Consider the following 17658-nt stretch of genomic DNA (forward strand, 5'->3'; position numbering starts at 1 on the left):
GGTTTTGAGATTTTCTATAAAGAATTTGAATGCATCCCGGACTGGTTTAGGAAGAATTTGTGGTTCCGGACCAAAATAGTACCACCATCTGACAAACCAATTTGGAATTTTCTCGGGAGAAATTTTGGTGCCAAAAAGAAAATAAAAGGACATGGTATTTTTTTTTTATTTTGTTTAAGAAGGAAATGTTGGAAGGCTTTGATATAGTCCCAATAGGATATCAAAGGATATATTTTATTTGGTATGTTTTTAAGCTCATAAGGACTTTTTCCCCAATCGGTCAAAGAAAGAATGGAGTTTATAAAAATTTTTCAGTAGTCAATTTGTGAGGAGTTGGCTGGGGCTCCTTTGGGAGGCATATTTTGAATGAAGATGGATCTAGTAGAGACAAGAATGTCTTCATAGAATTGTTGGGTCTTTTGAGGATCTTCATAAATCCTGTTATGATAGGCGTCGAGGCTCCGATGGTGGTTGTTGATTGGAGGGGCTGGTCCGCTATATTTCTGCTATATTTTTGTGCCTTTTTGTTTCATCCTCTAGTCACTTGTCTAGCATGTCTACTATATTTATTATTATGCGTTTGATAGACACCAAACGCCCATAAATTTCAAAGGGAACACCCCTTTGAACCTCTTTAAATAATTTTTTTATTTCATGCTTTCGCCGTGTTCCCGGGCTATACCGATTCTTTCATTTCCTGCCATGCATACTCCCTGCTAGCCAGGAGCGCCTACGTGGAGGGTCCATGTGTGTGCCACGCAAGCCTCAAGGAATGATGTGTGTATGAGGACTAGACCAGTTACGAGTGTTTGGACCGAGCGCAGTGGGCTTCTTCCATTATCGTGGCCATGCACAGGGGGTGGGATGTTGGGCTCTTTAATTTGTTCTTGGGCTTAAATTCGTCGGGCCACACCCATCAATTAGTTAATTATAAGATTTGCTTTTTATGTTTTTTTTGTTAATTTTTTAAATTACTGTTATTTAATTCAATGGAATTTATTTAACAATTTTAAACTTTTTCATTTAAATATATTTTATTTTTATTTTAATCAATTAATATATAATATTTATTAATATTATATATATAATATAGTCCGGGTCTGTCGATTTTTTCATTCGGGTCCAACCGATCGATCAGTTATCTAGTGAAAGTGAACCAATGATTCGATTGGTTGGATCTACATTCTGATTCTGAAAGCATTCCTTACACTAATACTTAAAACAAAAAAAGTGTAATTATCCCAATTATATAAACAACAAAGGAGGTTGGAATAGCTGACTACTTTTTCCTTCATTAAATAGAGAATCTTTCTTTAAGAATAGACAACACCATTAATGACTTTCCCTTTCCTTAACGGATATTTTTCATTAGAAAGAAGCCCTATTTCACTTCTCCAATCAGTCAGTCTTAAAAGTTATAGAAGTCAAAGTTGGAGGCATCTAGAAAACCTGCTGAATTGAAAAGTCCGATCATTGGAAACATTAAATAATGGGCATAATTACATGAATCTTTATTAAGATTTTCATATAATTATATGTGAAATTTATGTAATTCGAAAAATTCATTTAATACCATGTCCTTTATTTATTATTAACAAATAATTTTGTTTATTAATTGGAATAATTACATCATTCTTTATTAAGATTTTCATATAATTATATGTGAAATTTATGTAATTCGAAAAATTCATTTAATACCATGTCCTTTATTTATTATTAACAAATAATTTTGTTTATTAATCAAAATTATTAAATGTATTGATATTAGTAACAAAATTCAATAAAAATTCATTAATTGACTTATTGCAAATCAAATAATATTTTTCCTTACAAAATTATCCTTATATGTTTGCATACACTAATATAAGTGAGAAAGTATATTTTTCACACATTACAAGAGTAGTTATGTTAGAAAAAAATTGAGTTTAGTGCAATTTATTTTTCTGTAATATTGTAAATGTGAACAATTATTTTCTATGATAGAAAAAAATAGCAATTTACCCTCCTATATTTTTTAAAACAAAACAATTTATCTACTTATCTAAGGAGGTAAATTGTTGCATTTTTAAAAACACAGAGGGGTAAATTGCTGCATTTTGAAAAATACGAGAAGGTAAATTACTATTTTTTGTATAAGGGGCTAATTTACTCATCAATATCACATGAGGTTACTTACATTTTTTTCGAAAAAAATTATTTAATTATAATAAATAAATAATCAATCAATTCAAAAAATATAATTTTTCATTAATATTAATAAATTTAATAAATTTTAACTAATGAAAAAATATATCTATTAAATAAAAATAAAAAGTAAAAAAAGTAAAAATATTAAATATAATTTTTTAAATTATAGAAATTTTTTCTGTAATTATACCTCTTAAGATATAATATCCCCAAACATTAAATATTAACCACACCTTAGGAAGGCTAATATTATATTATGAAAGAACAAATCAAACATGCAGTGATGGAAGTCCACAACTGACAACTCCCGGAAGTTTGACCCAACAACCGTGGCCAAGAAACTTAGTATATATATGGAGAGCAGTGTGGGCATTTGCTCAGCAGCGTTGAAAATGGGAGGTGTAGCAATACCAACATTGAGTTTGAGCGGTTGCGAGACGCCGATGCCTGTCATCGGCATGGGAACAATGTCGTATCCACCTGTCGACATCGAAACGGCAAAGGCAGCCATATTGGAGGCGATGAGGGCCGGATACCGCCACTTCGACACCGCCTTTGCTTATGGTTCCGAAAAGCCGCTTGGCGAAGCCATAGCCGAAGCCCTGCGCATCGGACTCATCCAATCCCGCGACGAACTCTTCATCACTACCAAGTTGTGGTCAAGTTTTGCTGACCCAGCACAGATCGTCCCTGCTTGCAGAATGAGCCTCCAGTAATTAATTGGCTCTTTGTTTGTTGGGTTTTTTCATAGTTTATTTCAATTTTGTCTCAAATTCAAAATTATGAGATTTCAGTCGATCTGTGTTGTGATTTGATGTTTGGGAAATGCAGAAATCTTCAGTTGGAATATGTTGATATGTACCTGATACATCAGCCAGTGAGGCTGACAGAGATGATCAGTAGAACTCCAGTTGCGGCGGAGATTATAAGGGCTTTGGATGTGAAGGGTGTGTGGGAAGGCATGGAAGAGTGCAAGAATTTGGGGCTCACAAAGGGCATTGGAGTCAGTAATTTTTCTTGCAAAAAGATGGAGGAAGTCCTCTCAATCGCCAAAATTCCTCCAGCAGTCAACCAAGTCAGTCTCTACCTTCAAACTCTATGAACTGTTAATGTTGCTACTTAATTTGAGATTTATTCAGAATTTATGATTAATAAAATTAGGCTTAATATAATTTACCCATTCCTGATATTGTAAACGAACAAATAATTTTACTTTCTAACTTGAAGCAATTTAACCTCATTTGAATAACACAAGGATAAACTGTTGTAATTTACAAAATACAGAAAGTAAATTGTTAATTCTTTTTTTCTTATAGGGAGTAATTTTCTCATTTACAATATCATGGATGAAAAGTTAATCAACAACTAAAATATCTTAAAATTTGAAAACCCGATTCATATCAAATTTAAATGTATATAAGACTGTGTCAATTAGATTATATCATACGATACGATTTAAAATCACATGATTTGATTCAATTTTACAACGTCTTAAATGATTATCGTATGTTACGAGTACGATATCTCAATGTTCATATATTAATAAGTCTAATAATAATATAAAAAAAATTAGCTCGAGCTCGACAGATCATTTAGGAATGGAGCTCGAGCCATGCAACTCAAAATCGAGCTCAAGCTCGAACTCGCCAAAAAAGGTCGAGCTCGACTCGTTTATATCCCTAGATGGGAGAAATATATTATCTACTCAAAAAGTATTTTAGAGTTTATGAAATATGATTAAAGATTGAGTTCTAATTTTTTCTATGGTCTTGCAAATGGAATGAGGTGATATTGTGGGGTAACCAGATTTTATTCTGAAGTCATGAGCATTAATATCTACACGAGGTCAATCATGGTTTACGGACAATGGCATTTGTATTGGCTTTCTATTAGTAAATGTCAAGCTTTATTCAATTTATTATGTTACTTTACACATTACAATGATTTTCTGGAGGGAGACTTGTTTATTTGAGACTGTTTTTGAAATAATTTAAATATAAATCACACAATATCCACAATGGTATATTTTTCGGGCAGCACAAGAACACTTCTTGAATCTTTCCATGTTGTATATAGGTGGAGATGAACCCTCTTTGGCAGCAAAAGCAATTGAGAGAGTTCTGCAAGGCAAGAGGCGTTCACGTTACTGCCTACTCTCCCTTGGGAGCAAACAACACTAAATGGGGAGACAACAGAATTGTAGAAAGTGATGTGCTAGCAGACATTGCCAAGGCCAAGGGGAAGACAACTGCGCAGGTGGCGCTGCGATGGGCGTATGAGCAAGGAGTCAGCATTGTCACAAAGAGCTTCAACAAGCAGAGGATGAGAGAAAATCTTCAAATATTCGACTGGGCGCTAAGTACCGATGATCTTGAAAAGATTGACCAACTCCTGCAGCGAAAAGGGGTAACTTTGGCGTCTATTCTCGGACCCCATGATCTTGTTTTGGAGCTTGATGCCGAGGTTTAATTGCAGTTGACTCCTCTACTTGTGGTAGCCGTTCAAATGAATAAAAAATTGAGATTATTTCTCGGTTTTTTGTTGTTGTGTCGCTTTTAAAATACTAATAGGTACAAATCTCCTAAAAAAAAAGAGAAAATGATATTACTATTCCTCAAAATTTAAAAAAAACCCACTGTTTCCCCATTGGACAGTTATGTTTCGTTGTTTTTAAAAGTTAAGTGGGTTGTATTGTCCTCTTTTCTAAGCAGAGTTTTTCGCCTATTATTATTCTATACAGTGGATTGTATTTTAATTGAGTATGTTTATATGAAAATTTGAAAGAAAAGATTTTCATTCTCTTCCTTTTTAGTCTGATTAACCCTTTTCATCTGTCAAGCATCTTCTCGTCAATTAAAAATTATGGTTAAATTACAATGAGCTCCCCTGAGATTTTATATTATTAAGAATATTTTCTTATTATTTGAAAAATTATAAATACTTTTTGATATTTAATAAAAATACTGACTGCCATGATTTCTCAAGTTTGAGAACTAATCCCGTACTATGGGAATTGGGAATACCAGTCACATCGTCCAAGCCCTTAAGGCTTCTATAAGACGGTTCCTGTGAGTCAGTTCAGCGAGTTAACTACCTTCTCAACTACCTCATTAAAATTGTACATACAACCTACTTCTCTTGTAGACAAAACACGGCTGCAATACTTAGTGCAAGTCTTTATAGAACTCTTAAGGTTCTCAACTTGGCACATTTTCAAACCGAATCTTTGAAGTTGGTTTCATAGCTGCCAAATCTATGCATAACTCAACTCCATATGTTTAACTTTTTGGTTTGTGGGCATTTTATTAGGATATTGAAACACCGTTTAACATAAATGGTAAGCACAAAAAAGCACAATGGTAGTTTGATGAATTCTTACCATATTCATCAATTCAATATTATTGTGATAAAGATTGTCGAATAGAAAAAGGAAATCCACTTGACTTTTTGGTCACCTATTCCAAGACTTTATATTAAAACTTTTATTAGAATTACAATTATATTCCCTAATTTTATAAATTTATAGTTTGACCTCAAATATTATATAAAGCTTCAACCTAGTCCTTTCAAGTTTTAATATATTCAAATTTCAACCTATAAAATTTATTTATAATTAAATTTAGATTTTCTTAATAATTATCAATTATTCTGATAACTATGTAAAAAAATTTATGAATGTTACACCGTGATTCCAAAAATTGATCTCAGCTCGATCATCTTAGATGGAATCGGCCAATCTATCACCGATCTTATGTTTTTTTTGTCCATTCGATTTCTTTCTTGGTTGATTACATGCCCAAGGAACATAATTTGTTCACAAGAGAATTCTCACTTCTTCTTCTTGGCGTATAGCTCATATTTCCTAGGTTTCTAAAACCCAACTCTCAAATATTATAAATGCTCTTCCAAAGACTCAAAATAAATCACGATATCATCAAGATAAACAATTACAAATCGGTTCAAGAATTCATATAGAACATCATTCATTAAGTTAGAAATAGTAGCAAGTGCATTCGTCAAACCAAACGGCATCACCAACAACTCAAAAGAATTATATCTCGTCATGCACATGGTCTTTGGTCTGTCGCCCATGGAAACATTAAGTCAATCTTTGGTGTAGTACACACCATCGTTAATTTGTTCAAAAGGTCCAATGCGTTTGGAATAGGATACTTATTTTTCACAGTATCCTTATGATGGAATGGGTACAAGCCCGGGAATGTAAAATGGGCAACAAAAGTTGTAAATAAAATATTAAATGGGATCATACCCCATGTCAATTGGGCTATTCGTGCACTTGCACACCATGTGACGTCCTTAGAATTTTACACATAATTGAGAGACTAATTGGTAACTATTAAGAAAAATTCAAATCTTATTATAATAAATTATAGGTTAAAATTAAAATATATTAAAACTTGAATGAAGTAAATTGGAGTTTATTATAATATTTGGGAATAAATTATATTAATTAAAAAATTAAGTAGCACGTAATGTGTATTTAGGGAAGAGTTTAAATTAAATAATACAGATATAAACATATATAATAATTAACATATATACAAATATAGAGGGTGAAAGGCGAAGCATGGACCACCCACCGCATCAATCCTTCCCCTTTAACATACATATATATGTATGGTAATATGCTCACTCGCATGAACACATTCATATTTTACATACGCACACCCGCAGCGACGAAAACAGGTAAGTGAATTTTAGATTTTAATTTATATTGATTTATATAATTATATTATTTAATTAGTCCATTTATTAAACGTAGTTTAAACTGATCGATGTACTATTTAACTGGAATAGTTTATGAGTTTGGCTATTTAAATTAGTGTTAAATTAAATATCACATTTGGTATAAAAATATTATAGTTGGTTAATTAAATTACTAGATTTAACAATTATTATAGTTAATTTACTCAATTTTATCGGACCCTTTAACCAAATATATAATTATATGTGTTGGTATTTAATTGAATTATATAGTAACGAGAAATTGATAGAAAATTTATAAAAATTGTTAGTTTAGATGACCAGAAAGCCAATTAGATTAGCCTGGATGTAAATATTTTGACAATTGCTCGATATTATGTAATATTATTTAATGAATATAATGAGTGTTCCGCTATTGGTCATTTTTGTTGTTGTGCTCATTTTGAATATTTATATTTACTAAAACATCACAACAAAGCACAAAAATCATTTGGCAACCATGCAGTTGGACTGCACATTGGATGACAATCAAACTACCAAAAGGTTAGGTTTGAAGTATTCCAAGTCGAGGACATCGTAATTGGACATTGAGTGTCTTATGGAGACTTGCACTAATAGTCACATTCATTTGATGAGTGTCGCATTTCGTCGGCGACAGATATGGGACGTCTATCCGATCTTAATGAGTTAATTGGCTAGGTGTCGAATCAATTGAACTGACTTGTGGGGTTCGTCATATGGACCCTTTGGAGGCTTGATCAGTATGAATTGAACCCCTAGCAATTTAACTCTTTATATTTTTTAAAATACAACAATTTACTTCCCTATGTTTTTTAAAATAAAGCAATTTATCTTCATGTATAAGGAGGTAAATTGTTCTATTTTAAAAAATATAGAAGATAAATTACTATATTTTTTTATAAAAAAATAATATGCTCATTTTTAATATCGTAGGATAAATTGTTGTTCACCCCCCTTCTCTCTCTCTATATATATGGACATTAGCGTGGGCATTTGCTCAGCAGCGTTGAAAATGGCTGGGGGAGCAATACCAACAGGCATGGGAAGTGTCGTATCCACCTGCCGACATCGAAACGGCAAAGGCAGCCATATTGGAGGCGATGAGGGCCGGATACCGCCACTTCGACACCGCCTTTGCTTATGGTTCCGAAAAGCCGCTTGGCGAAGCCATAGCCAAAGCCCTGCGCATCGGACTCATCCAATCCCGCGACGAACTTTTCATCACTACAAAGTTGTGGTCAAGCTTTGCTGACCCAGCACAGATCGTCCCTGCTTGCAGAATGAGCCTCCAGTAATTAATTGGCTCTTTGTTTGTTGGGTTTTTTATTGCTTATTTCAATTTTGTCTCAAATTCAAAATTATGCGATTTCAGTCGATCTGGGTTGTGATTTGATGTTTGGAAAATGCAGAAATCTTCAGTTGGAATATGTTGATATGTACCTGATACATATGCCAGTGAGGCTGACAGGGATGATCAGTAGAACTCCAGTTGCGGCGGAGATTATAAGGGCTTTGGATGTGAAGGGTGTGTGGGAAGGCATGGAAGAGTGCAAGAATTTGGGGCTCACAAAGGGCATTGGAGTCAGTAATTTCTCTTGCAAAAAGATGGAGGAAGTCCTCTCAATCGCCAAAATTCCTCCTGCACTCAACCAAGTCAGTATCTACCTACAAACTCTGTCAAGTGTTAATGTGGCTATTTTATTTGAGATTTATTCAGAATTTATGATTAATAAAATTAGGCTTAATACTATTTAAAATGATACAGTAAATGAGCAAATAATTTTGTTTTTTAACATTTTAACCTCATTTTAATAACACAAGGATAAATTATTGTAATATACAAAATACAGAAATAAATTGTTAATTTTTTGTTTTTGGTAGGGAGTGTTTTTCTTATTAAATGTCATGGATTGCTTGTAGTTTTTTCGTTTTACTATTAAAATGATTTAATAAGTGTTTTGAAATTCTTTACAATTATTTAAGTCGTTGCCTTTCTTCTTTGACAATTTTAGAAATTCTTCTTTTATGTCAAGAATTTGGTTTGAGATGGTGGTAGGGGTGGCAAACGAGTCGAGCCGGCTCGCGAAGGCTCGATTTTGAGCTCGAGCTCAATTATCTCTGTTTATCAGCTCGCAAGCCGGCTCACGAGTTTTTTTTCTTTTTTTTATAAAATATTTATGTATTTAATTTCATATTCAATACTTTATCAATTTTATACTCAAAATTTACCATATATTACATTATTAATCAATATCATATTTATTTTAGATAATAATAAATTATGGTACTTTTATTTATACATTTAATCTTTATACAAAAATAAATTTAATCAACAATTTTGTAAATTCTAATATTTTTTATAATTAAAATTATTATTTAATATGACACATATAAACTTGATGTTATATTTTAATATATATTTGTATTGTGTTATACTTTTTTTAAATTGACAAGTAATTCCTATTCATTATGTAATTTATTTTATTACTTATAAATTTATGTCAAAAATTAGTAATTCTTATAAATTAATCTAAAAATAATGATAATAATATAATACTGATGGTTGAACAATTTTAATTATTTTTATAATTATTTTATTATATATATAATGAGATAAAAAAATTTAATCAACAATTAGGATATCTTAAAATTCGAGCACCGAATTCATATTAAATTTACATATATCTATTAGATCATATCAAACGGTATGATTTAAAATCACATGGCCTGATTCAATGATACACCATCTTGAATGATTATTCTTATGTTTCGAGTACGATATCTCGACATTCGTATATTCAACAAGTCTAAAATTTTACAAAATGTATTTTTCTATAAGTTTGATATATCTAACGGTTTGATCTGAATTTTGATGGGTCGATTAACCCATATTGTTCAACAATATAAGATGATAGTTACATCAATCTAATATATATTAACATTTATAAACATATAAATTTATTGCAAATTGTAAACATATATTAATCTCAAGTATAAAATATTTTTATGTATTTCAATTGCATTATTCCAGATAATTGAATGTTTTCTACAATCTTAAATTGTTCAGTATGATTATTTTTGGTATATTTTACTAATTATATTACTACTAAACTAATTAGTAGTTTATATTTATAACAATAAATTAAAATTTCATACTATATTTTGGTATATTTATAACATAGTATACATTATGCAATCTATTTATTACTTATAAGTTTATGTAAAGATTTGGTGATTCTTATGATTTAATTTAATAATAATAATAGGAAAAAAAAATCAGATTGAGCTCGTTAGATTGAGCTCGAGCCATACAACTCAAAATCGAACTCAAGTTCGATCTCGCCAAAAAAGATCGAGCTCGACTCAGTTACACCCTACATGGGGAAAATATATTATATACTCCAAAAGTATTTTAGAGTTTATGAAATGTGATTAAAGATTGATTTCTAATTTTTTGTATGGTCTTGCAAATGGAATGAGGTCATATTGTGGGGTAATGAGATTTTATTCTAAAGTCATGAGCATTAATATCTACACGAGGTCAATCATGGTTTAGGGACAATGGCATATGTATTGGCTTTCTATTAGTAAATGTCAAGCTTTATTCAACTTATTTTGTTACTTTACACGTTACAATGATTTTCTGGAGGGAGACTTGTTTATTTGAGACTGATTTTGAAATAATTTAAACATAAATCACAGGATATCCACGATAGTATATTTTTCGGGCGGAAAAAATGCAAGCAACCCCCATGTGATATCGCAAATCAGCAAATTATCTCCTTATGCAAAAACAAATAGCGATTTACCTCCCTATATTTTTAAAATACAATAATTTACGTTCCTATACTTTTTTAAAATCAAGCAATATACTTTGCTTCGTTTTAAAAAATATAGGGAGGGTAAATTGCTATATTTTTTTATATGGATTAATATGCTAATTTTCAATATCACATGGGGTATAAATTGCTATTCGCCCTTTTTCGGTAGCACAAGAACAATTCTTGAATCTTTCCATGTTCTATATAGGTGGAGATGAACCCACTTTGGCAGCAAAAGCAATTGAGAGAGTTCTGCAAGGCAAGAGGCGTTCACGTTACTGCCTACTCTCCCTTGGGAGCAAACAACACTAAATGGGGAGACAACAGAATTGTAGAAAGTGATGTGCTAGCAGACATTGCCAAGGCCAAGGGAAAGACAACTGCGCAGGTGGCGCTGCGATGGGCGTATGAGCAAGGAGTCAGCATTGTCACAAAGAGCTTCAACAAGCAGAGGATGAGAGAAAATCTTCAAATATTCGACTGGGCGCTGAGTACCGACGATCTTGAAAAGATTGACCAACTCCTGCAGCGAAAAGGGGTAACTTTGGCATCTATTTTCGGACCCCATGATCTTGTTTTGGAGCTTGATGCCGAGGTTTAATTGCAATTGACTCCTCTACTTGTTGTGGTAGCCGTCAAATGAATAAAAATTTGAGATTATTTCTCAATTTTTTGTTGTTGTGTCGTTTTGAAAATACTAATAGGTACAAAATCTTCTTATACGAAAAAAAAAAAAAGAAAATGATACTATTATTATTGAAAAAACACTGTTTCCGCTTCGGACAGTAACGTTTCGTTGTTTTTAGAAGTTAAAGGGGTTGTATTGTCCCCTTTTTTAAGGTGAAACCATGTGTGAAATAGACCCAACAATGCGACCTGAAAAAGGTGAAACCATGTCTGAAAAAGGCCACAACAAATGCAACCTGAAAAAGGTGCGATCTGGTGTCAGAAAAAGACCGACAATATGCAACCTGAAAAAGGTGAAACCATATCTGAAAAAGACCACAATAAACGCAACTTGGAAAAGGTGCGGTCTGGCATCTGAAAGAAAAGACCAACAATATGCAACCTAAAAAAGGTGAAACCATGTGTCTTAAAAAGACCACAACCAACGCAACCTAGAAAAGGTGCGATCTGGCGTCTGAGAAAGACTAACAATATGCGACCTAAAAAAAGTGCGATTTGGCGTCTGAAAAGGACCACCAATATGCAATCTGAGAAAGATGCAATCCAGTGTCTGAAAAAGACCACAACAGACGCAACCTGAAAAATGTGTGATATGGTGTCTCGAAAAGACCCCTCATATGCGACTGAAGCGAGTATGGAAATCATGCCTCTATTAAAGATCGCGTTTATATGAGAAAGGTAATATTTCGCGATCTAGTTTTCTTGCGATTTGAAAAAGATGTCAATCTGTATGAGGACTCCAGCTTATTTGTTAGAACTCAAAGAAATAGAAGAATTAAAGTAAGGAAGGGAAATCTCATTGATATTTCAAGAAGCAGAGTGCAAGAGGAACTTCTTGTTCTTTACTGTAGCTGCTCATCCATATATAAAGAAGAAGGAAGAAGAAAACTACCTCAACTAACTAACATATAGTTAAAAACGTGTTTTCAGAAATAACAACTCTATAAGTGAATAAAAGAAAGAATGACAACTACAATACTCTTTTCCTCTCTGCTGTTGCACTACAACTGATCTTCTTCTCTGTAAACTCCAGCAATCTGCTGCTTCTTGTCCTTGGTTGCACCCTGATTAATCTTGCACTTCATCACTCCTCCCACAAGTTAGGTGTGGGTTCAGTGTGACCAAACCTAACTTGGACTTCAAGTGCAAGAAATTGGAACCAGTCAAAGTCTTTGTAAACATATCTGCATCTTGCTGTTTTGACACTATGTAAGTAGGTTGAATCATCCCTTCTTTTTATTTATCTCTCACCACATGACAATGAATTTCTAAGTGTTTCGTCCTTTCATGAAACACTAGGTTTGCTGTGATATATATTGCAGCTTTGTTATCACAAAAAAATGGTACAGGCCTCTTCACTGTAACTCCCAATTCATTGAGCAAGTATATTAACCATGTAATTTCACAGGTTGTGATGGCCATACTTCTATATTCTGCTTCTGTAGAGGAACGTGCCACTGTTGTTTGTTTCTTGGTCTTCCATGATACAGGACTTCCCCCTAGGAAAATGTAGAAACCTGATAATGATCTCCTTGTTGTTGGGCAAGTTCCCCAGTCCGCATCACAAAAGGCCTTAAGCTGAAAGTCATTATCTGAAGGATAAAATAGACCAGTTGAAGTGTTGTCCTTCAGGTACCTTACTAAGTGCATAGTGCATCAAGATGTTGTTGTCTAGGTTGTTGTACATGCTGACTTAATTGTTGGGCAGCAAAACATATGTCTGGTCTTGAAAACCCAAGGTATAAGATCCTTCCTATCAATCTTCTGTAGTTAGATGGATCCTTCAGTAGCTCACTTTCACTAGAAGAGAGTTTCAAACCTGCAGGTAAAGATGTGGAAGCTATTCTGCCTCTTTGAAGGCCAACATCTTTTATGATATCTATAATATATTTATTTTGAGTGAAAATTAATCCCTTTGAAGATCTAGCTATCCCAAGACCTAAGAAGTAAGTAGCAGGTCCTAGATCTTTTATAGTGAAAAGTTCATGAAGGTAATTCTTAACTTGATGAATTAAACTTTATGTTGATGTTGTAACTAATATGCCATCAACATATATAAGTAATCCAATAAAGTCTTTTCCTTCCCTTTTTGTAAATAGATAGTGATCATGTCCAAATTGTATGAAACTATATTTAGTGATTTTGTTTGTAAACTCATGATTCCATTGTCTAGAAGTTTGTTTTAAACTATATAAGGATTTCTTTAATTTGCATAGTTGTTTTGCAGGAATTTTGTAACCTTCAGGGGGATCCATGTATATTTCCTCATCTTGAGTGCCATGTAGAAAGGCATTGTTTATATCCACGTGATGTAAAGGGCAATCGTTTGCTGCAGAAACAGCTAAAAACAATCTTACAGTGACTGCTTTTGCCACAGGTGCAAAGCAGTCACTGTAATCTTCACCTTCAATTTGGTTGTAGCTTTTTGCTACAAGCTTTGCTTTGCACCTTTCTAAAGAGCCATCTGGCTTAAGTTTGATTTTATAAATCCATTTGCAACCGACAGTGTTCTTACCTTGTGGTAAAGAGGATATTTCCCAGGTTCTGTTTTTCTCTAGAGCACTTATCTCTTGTTGCATTGCTTCTCTCCATTCAGCTTTTGTTTGTGCTTCAGTGAAGTTCCTTGGTTCCTGAAAAGACAACAAGCTCCCCACAAAACTACCATGTTTACTTGTTAGTGTAACATTGTTATCAAGATGAACATTACTGCAAATTAAATCATCCATCCATGTTGGTTTATTTCTAATCCTGCTGGATTTTCTAATCTGTGCAGTGGTTTCAGATTGAGGTATAATTTGGGCAGAATTATCATCAATCTCATCTGTTTCTTCCTCTTTAGTTTCATCTATCTCTTCAGGTTTGGGCAAAGGGTAACCATCTTCTGATTCTAGGTGAGTTTATGAAAGGAAATACATGTTCAAAGAAGGTAACATCTCTAGTTATGAATATTTTCGTGGTTTCCAGTTCCATAACTTTATACCCATTTCCTCCATGACCATATCCCAAAAATACACATCTAGAGGCTCTAAGCTCAAATTTTCCTTTGAAAGGTATTACATTTGTAGCAAAACACAAACAACCAAATATCTTTAGGTGATCATAAGAAGGAGCCTTTCCATATAACATCTCATAGGGACTTTTCCATTTTAGAGTTGCAGTGGGCAATCTATTTATTAGATAGGTGGCTATTAGAAGAGCTTCTGTCCAAAGTTTTGAAGGTAAGTGGGCTTGAAACATAAGGGACCTAGCAACTTGAACAAGATGTTGATGTTTCCTTTCAACCTTTCCATTTTTTTGTGGGATGTAAGGGCAGGTCCTTTGATGTATTATTCCTTTTTCATGGAAGAATTTTTGGCATTCCTCATTAATAAATTCAGTACCATTGTCAGTTCTAACTTGTTTAATCTTTCCATTAAATTATGTAACAATCATACTGTAGAAAATTTTCAGTTTTTGACAAGATTGGGATTTATGCATCATCATATAAGTCCATGTGGTTCTGGTGAAATCATCCACAATGGTAAGCATGCAATGACAATGAGTCAATAAAAATTCCCTGTAAGGACCCCATACATCCACATAGATCAATTCAAATGTTGTTTTTTATTCCAATTCACTTAATGAAAAAGGAAGTCTGTGTTGCTTTGATAAAGGGCAAATATCACACTGCATATTATTCAATGTGTCATTGTTACAAAGATGTAATTGTTTAATGACATCCTTACTAGGATGTCCTAATCTATGATGCCAAAGGTGACTAATCTTTTCAGAATTCTCCTTACTCTTGTAATCTCCAGCTTTAGAGGCATTCCCTTTTGCATTACTGGCAGCCATTTCTGACTTAATTTTCCCTTTTTGATTTCCATCCCTTCTAAGCACATATAGTCTGTCTTCTTCTCTACCTATTGCCATCATTTCCTTACTGTGAGAATCCTGCACAATACAGTCATGTTCAGTGAAGGTTATACTAAAATGCTCATCCCTACAAAGTCTGCTGACTGACAATAGGTTGTAATTAAAGGCAGGTACGTATACAACATCTATAAGAGTGATTCTGTCAGATAATTTGATATTTCCTACAAAGCTAACTTGTTGTGTAGTTCCATTTGGAAGTTTTATTTGTATCTAATCTTTAAAGGGTTTTAGATGTTCAAAACTGTAATGTAAGCGCACATATGGGCAGATGCCCCACTATCAATAATCCATGTATTGATGCATTTTGGTGTAGGTTCTGTTGCAGTAAGATCAATACCTGCATAGTCTTCAATATTTTCCATTTTGAAGCTCTGTTGTTGGCATCTTCGCCTTGCAGTGCTTTATTAATTTCCAGTTTTATGAAATCTGAGATAGAGGCTTGTAGCTAGTTGTTTTCTTTCTGCATTTCAACATTGAATTGGGATGATTTACAGCCGTCTTTCTTTGGTCTGCAAGTGTTTTATACCACTCAGGGAATCCCTTCAATTCGAAGCATGTTTCCTTCAAATGGCCTGTCTTCTTGCAATGTTCACAGTACATCATTCTTTTATCTTGGAAGTTCCCTCTCTTGGTTGCAGTTTTATTCAAGAAAAACTTTCTTGAGTCTCCTGTTTGCACAACCATAACTCCCTCTCTGTCCAAGGTAGTGGTTCTTGAATATATCTCTCTTTGCTTTTCAACTCTTAGCACTATGAATATGCCTTTGCAACAGAGGGCAAAGGATCCATAAGGAGCACTTGATTTCTGACATGGTTGTAGATATCATTAAGCCCCATCAAGAAATGAATTAATTGGCTGGAGGCTGCTCTTTCTGACATCATCTTGCTAGTTCCACAGGTACATGGTGGAAGTGGATCAAGAATCAACAACTCATCCCATAGTTTTTTTCAGCCTTGCGAAGTATACTGCCACAGATGCATTTCCTTGAGAGATTGAGGTGATTTCTCTCTGGATTTGGTAGAGCAATGGTCCATTGCTATCACCAAATCTGGCCTCGAGTTCCAGCCATAAGTCTCTGGTAGATATGGCATAAAGAAAAGCTTCTATAATCTCTTTTGTCATAGAATTCATAATCCAAGATACCAACATACAGTTATTTTTCTTCCATTGTTCAATAGTAGCCTTATCTTCAGTAGGTTCTAGGGAAGATCCGTCTATGAAGCCAACATTTTGTTTGGCCCCTAACGCAATTTTGATGGATCTAACCCATGTAAAGTAATTATTTTCATTTAACGGGAATGAAACCAGGCTCAAACCTGGATGATCATTGCTTTGTAATCTCCAATTTTCAGGAATTTTCTAATGCTCTGTATTGGTTTTGTCTGCCATTCTTGATTCTTAGTTGGTGGAGTGTTAGTGTTGTTAACTATCAAGGAAGCGTGGAAAAGAAAGAAATGAGGGGAAATGTTCATCAGAGTTTTAATGGCTCTGATGCCATGTTAAAACTCAAAGAAATTGAAGAATTAAATGAAGGAAGGGTAATCTCATTGATATTTCAAGAAGTAGAGTGCAAGAGGAATTTCTTGTTCTTTACAGTAGCTGCCCATCCATATATAAAGAAGGAAGAAGAAAACTGCCTTAATTAACTAACATATAGTTAAAAATGTGTTTTCAGAAATAACAACTCTCTCAGTGAATAAAAGAAAGAACGACAACAACAGTACGCTTTCCTCTCTGCTACTGCACTACAGCTGATCTTCTTCACTGTAAACTCCAGCAATATGCTGCTTCTTGTCCTTGGTTGCACCCTGATTAATCTTGCACTTCATCATTATTATTCTGGGAGTAGATCGAGTTCAAGACAGTATTATTAATTTCTTATTCAAAGAAAATTCTTATATGAAATATATTTCATATAAAAAAGACTATCTTGATCTGCGAAACGATCTACATAAATGCTGTAAAAATTACAATGCCATCAAAATTACAAGGATTCTGAGGTCAATTCATCTACTTCATCTTCGCCCATTTTTTTGATCTCCTCCACCAAGACCCCAAATTCGTCGTCATGTTTAAGGTGAGGTTCTTCAGGAAATGCTGCAAAATTGCCATCTAAGGTAGGGTCGATCCAATTTGTATCAAAGCCTTCTGCAAACCCTTTCAGCTTTTTGATCTGAAAAGTGCAGCGACCAAAGCCTTGCATCAGATAATCAGATGACTTGATCTCTACAACAACCTGAAATGAAGGGGACTTCAAAAAATTTCGAGTACTCGCCAAAAGTTTCTTGTGATTATCAGATGC

General features: G+C 33.7%; 2 protein-coding genes across 2 annotated transcripts; both read left to right on the top strand.

The window, feature by feature from the left end:
* On the top strand, positions 2552-4991 carry LOC105160170 (D-galacturonate reductase-like). The gene is made up of 3 exons (XM_011077439.2): positions 2552-2899; positions 3019-3262; positions 4264-4991. Exons 1-3 carry the CDS (start codon positions 2580-2582, stop codon positions 4654-4656), a joined length of 957 nt encoding a protein of 318 aa, XP_011075741.2. The 5' UTR covers positions 2552-2579; the 3' UTR covers positions 4657-4991.
* LOC105160182 (D-galacturonate reductase-like) lies at positions 5194-11514 on the top strand. The gene is made up of 5 exons (XM_020693483.1): positions 5194-5255; positions 5332-5422; positions 7971-8224; positions 8343-8586; positions 10963-11514. Exons 1-5 carry the CDS (start codon positions 5194-5196, stop codon positions 11353-11355), a joined length of 1044 nt encoding a protein of 347 aa, XP_020549142.1. The 3' UTR covers positions 11356-11514.

Source organism: Sesamum indicum, linkage group LG4 (assembly GCF_000512975.1).
Source record: "Sesamum indicum cultivar Zhongzhi No. 13 linkage group LG4, S_indicum_v1.0, whole genome shotgun sequence".
NCBI classification, from domain to species: domain Eukaryota; kingdom Viridiplantae; phylum Streptophyta; class Magnoliopsida; order Lamiales; family Pedaliaceae; genus Sesamum; species Sesamum indicum.

Excerpts from the sequence above, each read along its gene's own strand:
- LOC105160182 (XM_020693483.1), top strand. The coding sequence starts at position 5,194 with ATGGGAATTGGGAATACCAGTCACATCGTCCAAGCCCTTAAGGCTTCT. Across the intron at positions 5,423-7,970 it reads AAACCGAATCTTTGAAGTTG|GCATGGGAAGTGTCGTATCC; the intron begins GTTTCATAGCTG and ends CAATACCAACAG. Across the intron at positions 8,225-8,342 it reads GCTTGCAGAATGAGCCTCCA|AAATCTTCAGTTGGAATATG; the intron begins GTAATTAATTGG and ends TGGAAAATGCAG.
- LOC105160170 (XM_011077439.2), top strand. The coding sequence starts at position 2,580 with ATGGGAGGTGTAGCAATACCAACATTGAGTTTGAGCGGTTGCGAGACG. Across the intron at positions 2,900-3,018 it reads GCTTGCAGAATGAGCCTCCA|AAATCTTCAGTTGGAATATG; the intron begins GTAATTAATTGG and ends TGGGAAATGCAG. Across the intron at positions 3,263-4,263 it reads TTCCTCCAGCAGTCAACCAA|GTGGAGATGAACCCTCTTTG; the intron begins GTCAGTCTCTAC and ends TGTTGTATATAG.